Source organism: Acanthochromis polyacanthus, chromosome 4 (assembly GCF_021347895.1).
Source record: "Acanthochromis polyacanthus isolate Apoly-LR-REF ecotype Palm Island chromosome 4, KAUST_Apoly_ChrSc, whole genome shotgun sequence".
Lineage (NCBI taxonomy): Eukaryota > Metazoa > Chordata > Actinopteri > Pomacentridae > Acanthochromis > Acanthochromis polyacanthus.
In genome coordinates this window covers 22,301,348-22,313,670 of record NC_067116.1, presented here as the reverse complement: position 1 = coordinate 22,313,670, position 12,323 = coordinate 22,301,348, and the positions used below count along the sequence as shown (strand labels likewise).

The 12,323-nt window shown below is 42.1% G+C and overlaps 1 protein-coding gene across 2 annotated transcripts; it reads left to right on the top strand.

The window, feature by feature from the left end:
• Positions 1-459: 459 nt before the first annotated feature.
• Positions 460-11,530, top strand: arrdc2 (arrestin domain containing 2). Of its 2 annotated transcripts, XM_022205956.2 has the most exons (8): positions 460-584; positions 1,519-1,773; positions 8,195-8,412; positions 8,514-8,616; positions 8,712-8,968; positions 9,081-9,243; positions 9,689-9,849; positions 10,107-11,530. In XM_022205956.2, exons 2-8 carry the CDS (start codon positions 1,521-1,523, stop codon positions 10,158-10,160), a joined length of 1,209 nt encoding a protein of 402 aa, XP_022061648.1. In that variant the 5' UTR covers positions 460-584; positions 1,519-1,520; the 3' UTR covers positions 10,161-11,530. The 2 variants fall into 2 exon arrangements, with proteins under 2 accessions (XP_022061648.1, XP_022061647.1); XM_022205955.2 differs by lacking the exons at positions 460-584; positions 1,519-1,773 and adding an exon at positions 5,684-6,601.
• The last annotated feature ends 793 nt before the right edge of the window (positions 11,531-12,323 follow it).

The window sequence follows — 12,323 nt, the reverse complement described above, 5'->3', positions numbered from 1 at the left end:
GGATTAAGCTGAGACAAGTTGGAGTAATCATGTTGTAGCTAGCTATCCTAAATAATAATAATAAAACACCAATGAAACCCCTGGTTAGCTATTTGTATCTATTTCATTTCTTATCCTAACTTGTGTATAATATTTTTTAAATAAATATTAAATACATGTTTTTCACGTGAATGTTTTAAATGTATTTTTTCTTCTGTATATTGCAGTTAAGAGGTTAATTTCCATAAAACTGTATCAAGATGAGAGTTGAAAAGCTGCAACGAATCTGCCCTACAATACTCACCCCACATGTAAACGATAAAGTAGACGGAATAAATGTGGTAAATGCAGTTTAAACGTGAAGGTCTAGTCTGGAGATCGCCATGAAAATCGTGCAGTTTGACCTGAGGTCCTCCTCCTCGGTGGGCGGGTGTGAGCTGCATGTGCTCTTTGTCATTGGTGTAAAACGCAGAGCTGCCGTGTTTCTGGGCGTTGAAAGACGTTTATAAAGCCGCAGCTTCCATTGAATCTCTAGACGGACTGAACACGGAGTTTATCCCGCTGAAGGCTCCTCGGTACTGACCGCTTCGTTGTCTCATCTGTCGGTGAGTTTCACACTTTTAAACATGAAGCTCACAACTAATAATAAAACGTAGTCCCGGTTCTCGGTGCTGATTGGTTCGCAGCCCTTTAATACACTGACCCGCACCGGCCGCAGAACAGAAAATACAACGATTTTAGTAGAAAATATTATAAATAACCACCGAGCACTGCAGAGACAGAGCTGTTTCTGGTGATAGTCGGTTGGTTTTACAGTGTTATTGAATTAGTGTTCATCTGAAGCAGAATTTCTGTTTTTTTTTTGTCCTCACATGTTTGCATATATCAATGCGCACAATATTCACAACACTTAAAGTCAACTTATTGAAGAATCGCGAATATAAAATAATGTTTGTTGCATTGTTGACTGTATTTTTAACGCATTAAATGTCAGTAAAACAGGACAGCGCACACAGCTGTTGTTTGAAATGATTTTTGCTTAGTTGTGATCAAATCTAAAAATAAGAAAAATGTAATATTATATTGCTAATAAGTGTTTCTGAAACGAGTTTTGAAACAAAACAAAAACCGTCTCCAGTACAGCAGTTGGCAGAGACCCTTAGTAGATCCACCCAACCCCACCCTAAACATCATATCCCTATGAGACAAGAGCAAAAATTAGCAATATTTTGGATGCAGGTTCTATTTAACCTCATGTCATCAGTCATAAACCATTGCATAATATTATTTAAATTGTGAATTCAGGACTTCACAGATATAATTTGTTTGTGTCACAATCCCCTGGTGTCCACAGGACCCCTAGACACTTTTTATCATGTAGGCCTCCAGCTGGTTGTGGCTATTTGCAGAATGTTTTACAGCACCTGAGAACCAGTTCTGTACACACTTGTGACAATAGAGCAAACCGTGCTAGTTAGTGTGACTTTACCCCTCAGCCTTGTCAAAATGTGTCTTTTTGTGTGCTCTCTAAACTGGCAGGAATGACTCTGAACTCCATAAAGTCCTTCAGCCTGGAGCTGGATGGTCCGGCTGACGCAGCGTTCACTGGAGGGGAGGTGGTGTCCGGCCAGGTGGTGCTAGAGCTCCGCAGGGACACCAGAGTTCACTCCATGAAGGTGCAGGGCAGAGGGGTGGCCACAGCACACTGGCTGGAGAACCGCGGCATGAACTCCGTCTATAATGACTACACCTCCAAGATCACATACTTCAGGAAGAGACAGCATCTGATCCGAGGTCAGTAGTGAAAGATGCAGATGGTCTTGTAGTGAGCAATATCCTATTGACCCAGGGTTTAAAAATCAATCTGATGTTGCGTAACCACAGGTCAAATCAGTTAGAATTCTGGTTGTGTTTTTAGTGATTCTCTTGTTACTCAGCATACTGTATTTCTGGATTGCTGTGTAATATCTTGCAGGTAAGATGGGGTTAATTTTTAAGCTTGGGCCTTGTTAGTTAGAATTTAACAAAATAAGAGTCTTTTAATGGTGCCTATCCAGTGACCAGACTTAAACATGAACTGCTCAGCGAGTTCACTCATAGTGCACAGACTGAAGATACAGTAGACACTAACCACTGAAAATGCAGAACAACACTTGCACTTCTATTAAAATATATCTATATCATTTGTTCAGACCTTGTTTTAGTAGTTGTACTTTCTTTTCTCCCCCTGCACCTGTGTATTTAAATAAAATACATGATATATGATCATAGAAACTGTATTTCAGTATATTTTGCAGCCGGTGGAGGAAAAAGTTTCCTCTCTGTTGTTAATAATGTGGTGAAAAACTGCTGATCTGCCAGCTGGTAGCCGCTGTGTCTTGTAGTCGCTGAGGTTTGCAAAATGAAGCCACCTGGGCAGAATGTGTTGCATGGAAACCTGGGAGAGAGTCTAGATACATCTGCCAGATAACATAATCTTGACATTAAACACAAATCCATTAGTGCTGAGTCCAAATATACACAACTGGTTCACTGAGTGCTGTGTTGTACAGGCCGAAATTCCCCCAGAGTGGACGGCATCTGGCAGGTAAAAATTAGAGAGGGAGAGTATGTAGGTAAATAAATAAACTGTAGACACTGGTTAATGTTTCATTAGATGGTCTGTAAACATTATTGTTGGTTATTCTGGTCAGACAAGTAGATGCCAGCCAGATAAAAGCAGAATTAGACCTCTTGTTGTTGTTTCTTTGGCAGGCAACACAACCTGATAACAACTTACGAGGAAGTTTATTTTTAAATGACACTTCATTCTGCATATTAATATTAAAATACAGCCTGTACTGCAGCCTAAATCACAACAACACTGACTACTACAGCAATCCAACACATCACCCATTAACTTAGGTGCTGAACTTTAAAAGCCGCAGTGAACAAGTGTTTTTAATAAGTGATTTACCATATTCTTTGTATGATTTTTTTTATTTTTTAGGCTTTACAGCATTAAAATAATACCTTTCACCAGAGCCAGAGTTGATATTTTCAAGCTCAAATGACCCGAGATCAGCATTGTGTTAATGTCCTAATGACTTACTGTTTCAGTGTTATTGTAGCTGTCCGATTTTAAAAATGACTAACACTGATAATGGTGAGAGAGTTGCTCAAAGTACAAACCTGGACCAGTCAAATGTTTTATTATCTGGGATGATTCACACCATGTGGCAGCAGCTTTTCTGATACGGTGTTTTTTGAGTCCTTGGATTTGTGTTTTGGGTTCACCAAAATCAGACCTTTATGTCTGGTTAGTTTACTCATGAACAATTTCTAAGTTCCATAGAAATATATTACATTTGATGTAATAAAAATAATAATGATATATGAGCTTTAAAACACTGCTTTGCTTAATGCTGCCTCAACTACACATCACTACAAGTAAGATATCATTAAACTCCAATACAACTATATTATTTAATTTAATCATAAAATGTGAAAAGGCAAATGAAACCACAAAAAGAAACTGAAAGCTACAGTAGACCTTACTCTTGCAAAAATACATGTGATTTTTTTTTTTCTGTAAATCTTTAGACAATGGCTTTTACCATTAAAAGGCTACACTGCTGTCAGTACATGGCTGCTTTGTCCTGTAAATGCCTCTGACCGACATTCTTTATATACTATTGTTATCTGCAAAATGTGTCCAGGAAATGCCAGTGCTAATTGTTTTTGCAAAGCCTTAACCTGCTGATATACTTCTCAAATCCTTTCATGAGCAAAATGTTTATATTTTCTCTTACTTAGTAATTTTACACACTTTACCAGCAACCAAACAAAGCAGGAAACGTGAATGTTAAAATGCAGAAATCAGGACAGTGTTTGTGGTTTTTATTTAGTTGGGAGCAGCAGCATCAAGAAACTAGGAGAAAGTGAAAGATGGAGGAGGAAGGAGTGGGGGGCTGTTTTTTAAAAAATACAGCCCGCATCACCGTGGCAACAAGGAAAACAACACATGGCTCTCCTTGGCTCCGCCCGCCATGCAGCCAGCAGTTGCTCTCCATTCATTCTGCAGGGTTGTGTGCCATTTTTCAGCTCATTTATCACTTAGCTTTTAGGAAACAGAATGTTCTATGAATGGCTTTTTCCCTCTTTAACCGCAGTAATTTTCCTGAGTGTCGGTCTGGTTTCATCGGAGAGCTTTGGTTGTGTTTTAGGAGCTGCTCCACATTTAGAAGTTTTCGGCTTAAGAATCATAACTATTCAAGGCCTTTTTTTTGCTCTAATGTATGTGAAGATTCAGTGTTATGGTTTGCTTTACGGCAGCTTTTTGGCTCAAAAGAGAGGCACCCACAAGGATAAATATTTTTACTTTCGATTGCAGCACTGGTGAATGTGTTTACAGCCGCAGTGGGTGTAATCATACAGAGTCATCTGCACAGTGGGAGTGATTATCTGGCAGGTCATTATGTGCAGAGAAGCACATGGTCTTATCAGTGTGGACACAGAGTCCTGGTAGAGCCTCTGAGCACCAGCAGGTGGCGTGCTGTGCTTTTTCTCCTCACAATACAACTTCTTGAAAGTATGAAAACACCGACAAACTGAGGGAAACTGGTTCGCAGATCTCCCAAATATGACAAGATCTCTGATTATTGCAGGAATGTTGGACGGTTTTTGTTTTGTTTTATAAATAAGTTCACTGATTATAATGAATGCAAGATGCTGTGATACTTTCTCACATTACACTAACCTTCAGGGAGACATGTTAATGAGGCTCAGTTAGATAGATGTCCCTTTGTTTTATTTCACTGTGAGCTCTGTCTGCCCAGACTTTTACAGCTTTTCAATGATTCACAAACTTGTCCAGCTCAGTAGAGAATTTACAAAGCATCCTGTTAGTCCTGTAGCTGTCTGCACCAGTTGGTTAGTTCACCAGTTGGTGGCAGTGGAGAGCCAAGTCCTGGTGAACAAAGCAAAGGCGTAAACAACTTTGTTTTTCACAGTGCTGACTTGATTTGTTCTGGAAGCTTTTGAATTGAATGAAGAGCTCCAATGAACCTAGCTTATAAAGGTAGCGAAGATGGGATAGTTTACTGATTGGAGTTTTGGCAAACAGTTCTGGTTTTGTTCGGAGACATTGGAACTGAATTAAATGTGTGAAGAAAAGTCTGCACGGGAGATAAAGTTCATGCAGATGTTGACTTTGTACACCAGCTTGCAGTTTTCCTGTGATGTCTCGATGGTGTTGCGTTATTCCTGAAAGCAGAATGACTAGTTGTTTTTCTTGAGGGGATTTGTTGGAATAAGTTGCATAGCTGCATGTTTTTCATGTGTGCAGCAGCCCAGCCTATGTAACAGTATGTTCAAGGCAACGTGAAAGAAGCTGAGTAAACAGCTTTGGTCTAGAATAAAACTATTTTCCTCTGAGCTGCGCAGGGAGGACCTACCAGACTGAGGCATGCTCAGTAAGCCTGTTTTCTTCTAAGAACCTGTAACCATCAATCATCACCAGGCCCTGTTTTCCTCTCTGCTCCACACCCAGTCTGCATGTTTATTATGCTGCCTTCAGGGTTGCTCTGGACATGTGAGTGCTACGCACTAGTAACCAAACAAAGTGGTAAATAAAGTTTAGAATGTGTGAAAAGTGTGCATTTAACATGATATGCACGTGTGAATGTTCAAAATGTGACTTTTTCATTTTTATTTGGTGAAATATTTCTTAAATTCTGCCATTACGATCTGGGCCCTTCCTGAGCATATGCCCTGACATGTTTGGATGTGTTCGTGTCCTCTTGTAACAGAATGTCAAGTTGTAAATGTGCAGAAAAAGGCAAAATGTGAATGTTGAAAGCTCCTAGGTGCAATAAAACAGGAGGGGGAAATGGTTTTGTCCCAGCAGGGTTTACAAACTAGTATTTGGCCGCAGCAGCTGATTGAACAGATTTTCTAATTTGAAGCAAGTTTAGTCTTCTTGTAGTGTGCAGACATTTCAGCCTCTCTTCAAACCTTCATGGTAAGTTTTGTTGTTACTATTGAGTGAACAAGGAATCAGCTACAGGACGTGTTATTTACGAGTGAAGTGCTAAAATGTCGGCGCCAAGTGCGAGTCCGTGAAAGCAGCATCGCCCAGCCTTCACCCTCTGCTGAGCCTTACATAATAAATTCGCAAACACCGCCCACTTTCTCAACCTCCAAATAGGACTGTCGTTTGCAACGTTCAACACTTTGAGCTTTAAACAAGAGAACAGAAGTTCTCTGCAAACCTCAGGATCCTGTGCAGCACGCTTAACACGCCGAGGAGCAACAGCAACGAAAAGGAACCGCTTTTACTTTTGGGAGGACTTGCAAGGAAACAAAAAGATGATTTTCGACAAGTTAAAAAAGTTTGACATCGTCTTCGACTCCCCGGAGGTGGACTGTCCACCTGTGTTCGGCAGTGGGGACGTGGTGTCCGGCCGGGTGGTGCTGGAGCTGACCGGGGAGAGCCGGGTGGACTCCCTGAAGCTCCACGCCGAAGGGTTCGCCAAAGTGCACTGGACCGAGTCCCGGTCCGCCGGATCCAGCACCGCCTACACCCAGAACTACAGCGACGAGGTGGAGTACCTGAACCGCAGAGAGGTGCTGCTGCAGGCAGGTTAGTCCGAGCAGGATCCCTTCATTGTGTCTGTAAACTTCAGTCAGAGCTACTAAACAAAAGTCTGCTCATTGACCAGACGACAAGCCTCCGAGACAACAGAGAAAGTGTCTCATGTGTCTGGGGTACACTGGGAGACTTGTTCGTCTGCAAACAGGGGGATAGTGTTGTTTTCATGATGTAGTGTGAGAGTTAAATGGATGTTGAAACCAATCCTGCTCTCTATGGTTGTGTAAAAGTCTTATGAATTCAAAGTGTTTCCTGGGTTAGTTGTTTTTCTCACTGCTGAGACATTCTGCCTGCTTATAAACTTGTTTCTAATGTACATGCAAAAAATATAAATGAACTTCACCATCTGAAACTGGCTAAATGAAACAAAATTGAAATTGATTTTATCTGATTAAGAGAACTTCAGGGGGTTTTCACTTTCTTGCTTTACTTGTTTTCACTTTTACTTGCTTGAGATCCAGACTCAGAAATTGCACAAACAAGCTTCCAGACATTGAGTCTTTCATTTACAAAAGCAAGTTTTCTGCCTTAGTGCCTTCTTAGCTTCATACAAGTCTAACATTCTGCAGCAGCTGCATCTATAACATGTTCTCGTGTGAAAGTAGGACCTACTCCAGACTTTTCCTGGTTCCAAGCAAATCCTGGGTTGTTATTCTTCTCGGTGCTGTGAGGGAGCCTGAGGTTTCTGCCTTCATTCATTGGGACACAGAGCTGTTATGGTTAAAGCATGGACAGGAAATTCACAGCCGGGCCTTTGTCGATCTTCTGTTTTCCTGCCGAGTTCAGTTTCTCAGCTTGACTTCTGTGAATACCTGCAGCAATCTAAAATCTTATCAGATAATGTGTACCAGTTTAATAAGTAGTGTTTGAGTAAGGGTTTTGCAGATTCGTTCCTTCCAACCTGCCTGACCCATGAAGGGGATCTGACAGTGACGGTGTTGTTGTTTAAATGTAACAGGAGAATCCGCTAACAAAAGCACACAAAACAAATGAAGTCTGTTAACACAAACACATGTTCCTGGACCTGTGCGAGTGAGAGAAAAAAAAAACAGAGCAGCACAGACGGGCTGTATAATGTAGCTTGAGGAAAACATGTTCTCAGTCAGCACAGTGGAGCAGGAACCGCCCCTTTGAGCGAGCTCAGAAACCATGTGATTGCAGAGAAAAGACAGATTTTTATTTCTGCAAGAGTCACACTTAAAAGATCTGTTCTAAACAATACTTGAGATTGCAGCACTTGCACAACAGTTTTATCAGGACTTGCTTTTCTAATTCAAAAGTAGAAAGTTGTTGTCATTCATGCATTGTAGAAATCACCATACACCGAATTAGATAATCAGTTACAGGAAAGATTAAGAAACTGCTGTTTGACTGTGCTGAATTGCTTACTTTTATATCGGTGTTATATAACTTCATGCTCTTATTCCTGATAATTATATGATACCAACACAAATAGACTGGTCAGTTATCTTGGAATACTTTACACTCACTGCCCTGTGGTTCGAGAAATCAAGCACAAAAACCAAACGACAAATAAATGACCTGTAACTTAACTCCTTTTTATTTTTTCTCTCCTCCCTTCAGATAATGGTGAAGTGACGGTTCTACCTGCAGGCAGACACGAATTTCCATTCAGCTTCCAGCTGCCAGAAGAGACGCTGGTCACTTCCTTCGAGGGGAAACATGGCAGCATCCGTTACTGGGTCAAAGTTAAGCTACACAGGCCGTGGACCACCGTCAAGAAAATCAAGAAGGAGTTTACAGTCATTGAGCCCATCGACATCAACACACCAGCCTTACTGGTGAGCAGCTCAGCCCTCATGTTTCATGATTGTATTGTTGCACTCTTCACGATTTTCTGGATGTTTTGAGGCCCTTGCTCATTCGGTGCACTAATCTGCAGGCACCGCAGGCTGGTACGAAGGATAAGATGGCACGGGCCTGGTATCGCAACTTTGGACAGGTGTCTGTGACTGCAAAGATCGACCGCAAAGGCTACACACCAGGTGATAATCCAGCACTTCTTCTGTTAACACAATCTTTTTAGGTCTTTGTTTAGAAGTGTCTGCATTTTTTTAACATGCTTTCTCTCTCATCACAGGTGAGGTGATACCTGTCTTTGCGGAGTTCGACAACTCTACCTCCAGATCAATTGTGCCCAAAGCCTTCATCACTCAGACGCAGACGTTCATCGCTCGCGGCACCAAGAAGGAGAAGCGCTCGGTGGTGGCCACGCTGTGTGGCGACATTGTGGGAGCCAGATGTCGGGAGACATGGCACGGCCGTGCCATCAAGATCCCACCTGTGGGTCCGTCTATCCTGCAGTGTCGCATCATCAAAGTGGAATACATGCTCAAGGTGAGCTGACTCAGCAGTTGCTTTATTAAAGCATTTAGATTCCTCTTTCCTTGCGCACTGCTGCTGCACTTTACACAGATGTCGCTGAAAGTTCTCTCTTTCCTTCCACCAGGTTTGCGTTGATGTTCCTGGAACATCCAAGCTGTGTCTGGAGCTGCCACTCGTCATCGGCACCATCCCCCTCCATCCCTTCGGCAGCCGGACCTCCAGCGTCAGCAGCCAGTACAGCGTCAACCTGGAGTGGCTGCGCATGGCCATCCCCGAGCAGCCTGAGCGTAAGTGTCCTGTAATGCTGCAGGGACTCTAGATTCTGCATGTGCACAAGGACTAGATTGTTAATTACAGCATGAACAAAGCAGGAGCATTTGCCAGCACATTTTTCAAGAAAAAGAAATTCGGCATTCTGACAGACTTTCAATATTTGTTAGTAAAAATTCAGAAATTGCTCTTGTTTATGTGCCTGCTCCCTCATACGTTTCTTAAAATCAGTGACTGCCTGCATAAGTAAGATGCCAAAGTGCATAAACAAACAAAGGTTTTGATTCAGCAGAGATTCATGTTGGATCAAACCAGTGTTTGTTAGTGCAAAAGGCACTAAATGTTAATCAGGATTTTAAGAGTTTTAACTGCAGTGATGACTCAGCTGCTTAGTGTTTGGAGCTGCACTGTTTTGTTGAGTCAGAACAGACCAGTGGACTAATCCTGCCTCTTTCCCTGCAGCTCCTCCAGACTACAGCTCTGTGGTGACAGAGGAGGAGGCCGAGCAGCGCAACAATGCAGCGATCCCGCAGCAGGCCGAAGACCTGAGTGGGATCCTGGAGCGACCCCTCATGGCTTTTGTCCAAGAGTTTCGCTTCCGACCTCCACCAGTGTACAGCGAGGTGAGTCACTGAATGCTGGGAACAACACCTACCTACACCTCGAGTTTACTGACTGCGATTGGCACTTGTAGAAGCCTATAAAGAGGTGTTTGTGTGGCGATACATGTAAAGATCTTTTTCCCTGTGGAAGAAACACTTGAGATCACAGCCGAGTTGTATAACAGTAACTGCATGAAAACAAATATAGACTGTAGGCAGGCCGAGTGTGAAACTGCTTGCTTAACCTCCTTGTCTTTTCTTTCATTTCTCGCCCACAGATTGACCCCAACCCTCAGCCCTTGAACATGAGACCTCGCTGCATGACGTGTTGAACCATGAGCCCTGCCTGAGTGTCAAGCAGTTTAGTTACTGAAACAAATCAAGAGATTTGTCTTCTCCTGGATTACTTCTCTGTGATAAATAGCATCTGGTCCTAGCCAGTGTGGTGGAGATGGACTGGAGCACCTCAGAGAGGTCAGGAGACGGAGCTCACAGGAACTGGATGTTAGTGGAGGAGCTGCCACTTGGTTTCCAGTCCAGTAAAGTGGACGCTTTCCTGTTCTGTTGAGAGAGAAGCAACTTCTGTGCATCAGTTCCTGCCCTCCCCAAGTGATTTTTTTTTTTTGGCTCCCGGAGAAGCGAGCTACAGATACCTCCCAATCAATGATTCCCTAGTGTGAAGACATTTTTGAGATTTAAGGAGATGGGACATGTTGGGGGGGTTAAGATCACTTGATATTTATCAGGTGGACAGTCGGAGTTGTACCTGGTGTTCAAATGTTCGAAGAAAAAAAAAAGCGCTCTTGATAAGTTGACATGTTCAGAAGCACATTGTCGTCTTTGAGTGGCGTAAAGAGAGAAGTGCAATTATTGTCCTCAGATGTAAACTTCCCTTTGCCTAGCAACAGAACAGCTTCCACTGCTATGCATAGTGTGAGTCAACAGCAGTGTGCCTGTGATAATTTCTACTGTTACTGAAGCACATACTGTATGTAAAGGTGTGATGGTGGAGCAGAAATAAGAACATGTAGATGTATTTTATGCATGCAGTTAACAATATGTAAAAGGGAAAATATGTATGCCTTAATTATATGCCATTGAGGATTGCATGAGAGTTTAAGCGAGTTGTTCTCTCAGAACTGGATAGAGCTGAATGTATTCTGAAAGAACTTAGAACAAAAACGGTTGGATGGTGTGTGGATGAATTCCAGAAGCGGTGTTGTATTAATGCATGGCTCAAGGCACTGAAGCGTACGATAGCTGTGGTAGGGGATTTCAGCACAGTGATAAAATAGGATGTTACAGTTTGCTTATAAAACTGCACAAGGCTCATAGATTAGCTCTCCCAGCTGCTAAACAAAAGGAGGAGGAGGTTACAAGGTGATGGAGATCCCTGAGCCATGTGGACTGTGATGGGAGCCAGATGCCTCGGTGCTGCGGGGTCGAGCCTAAAGCCGGAAGTGCCACTGAAATGTAGGGACAAAGAACATTCCAAAAACTGACTTGAGGATTATGTTTTCTCCTCAACTTCCAAAAAAGACTGTCAGGAGTTTCAGAGAAGTCTTCAGGGTCAGCTGTGCAACGTCAGTGGCAAAGCACTGAAAAAAAAAAAACGAATGTATTTTTATACAAATGCAATTGTGGATTCAAAATCTTGCCAAAGTTTTGTAATTTTCTTTTCTAATAAAAAAGATAAACTGGATATTTGTCTTCAGTTTTTCCTTAAAAGTTGACTAGTATGCAAGCTGGAGACTTTGTCGTGGAAATAGCAGAGGGCCTGTGCTTTGCATGTTGCGTGCCAGTGGATTGGTACATCATATTCAACACTGAGTCAAACTTAAATTAGTGCCAAGGGCAGGGTTCAGTGGAGAAATATGCTACACTCAGTGGATGAGAATTATAATTACTGACTCAAGTTTTTCTTGTGACATTTCTTACACTGTGCACTCACGCAGTCAAGCTTTTCCGGGTGGTTTTGCTGCTGCTGCTCAAACAAACCCAAAGTCAAACATTGTTTCAACTCGCCACAAAATTATCTGTCAGGCTGACTTCAGTTGATGTATGGATTTCAACTACTATCTTCTTGTACAGTCTGTACTTTGTTTACATGAATATTCAGCAAGGATCCCAGTTATTTTTTGCAACACATAGGAACAAACAAGCAGCTCAGTGAATTATACAAACTGTTACACAAAGCTATAAACATGGCTGAAAGCCAAGCTGAAGAAATTCTCGGGGGTTTATTCAGCAGACTGTTGCAGCAGAAGCATGTTCAGCGCAGTGTGGAGGCAGGATATTGACTGATGGTGAAAAGCTTCAAGTAAAACTTCTACATATTCTACCATTATGTGGATTTTTGTCAGAATGTTGGAACAAACCTTTCAAATGAAGGACTGAATACATTTGGATTTTGGACTGAAAACAAATGCAGCACTAATCTTGATTACACAAAATAATAAAATGATACTTAATTGACCCCAAAAATAAACATCTTT

What these genes read in the sequence shown, in the direction of transcription:
- arrdc2 (XM_022205955.2), top strand. Translation starts at nt 6,328, where the DNA reads ATGATTTTCGACAAGTTAAAAAAGTTTGACATCGTCTTCGACTCCCCG. An exon ending in AGAGGTGCTGCTGCAGGCAG is followed by an intron (nt 6,602 to 8,194) that starts GTTAGTCCGAGC and finishes TCCTCCCTTCAG; the next exon opens with ATAATGGTGAAGTGACGGTT. An exon ending in AAGTGGAATACATGCTCAAG is followed by an intron (nt 8,969 to 9,080) that starts GTGAGCTGACTC and finishes TCCTTCCACCAG; the next exon opens with GTTTGCGTTGATGTTCCTGG.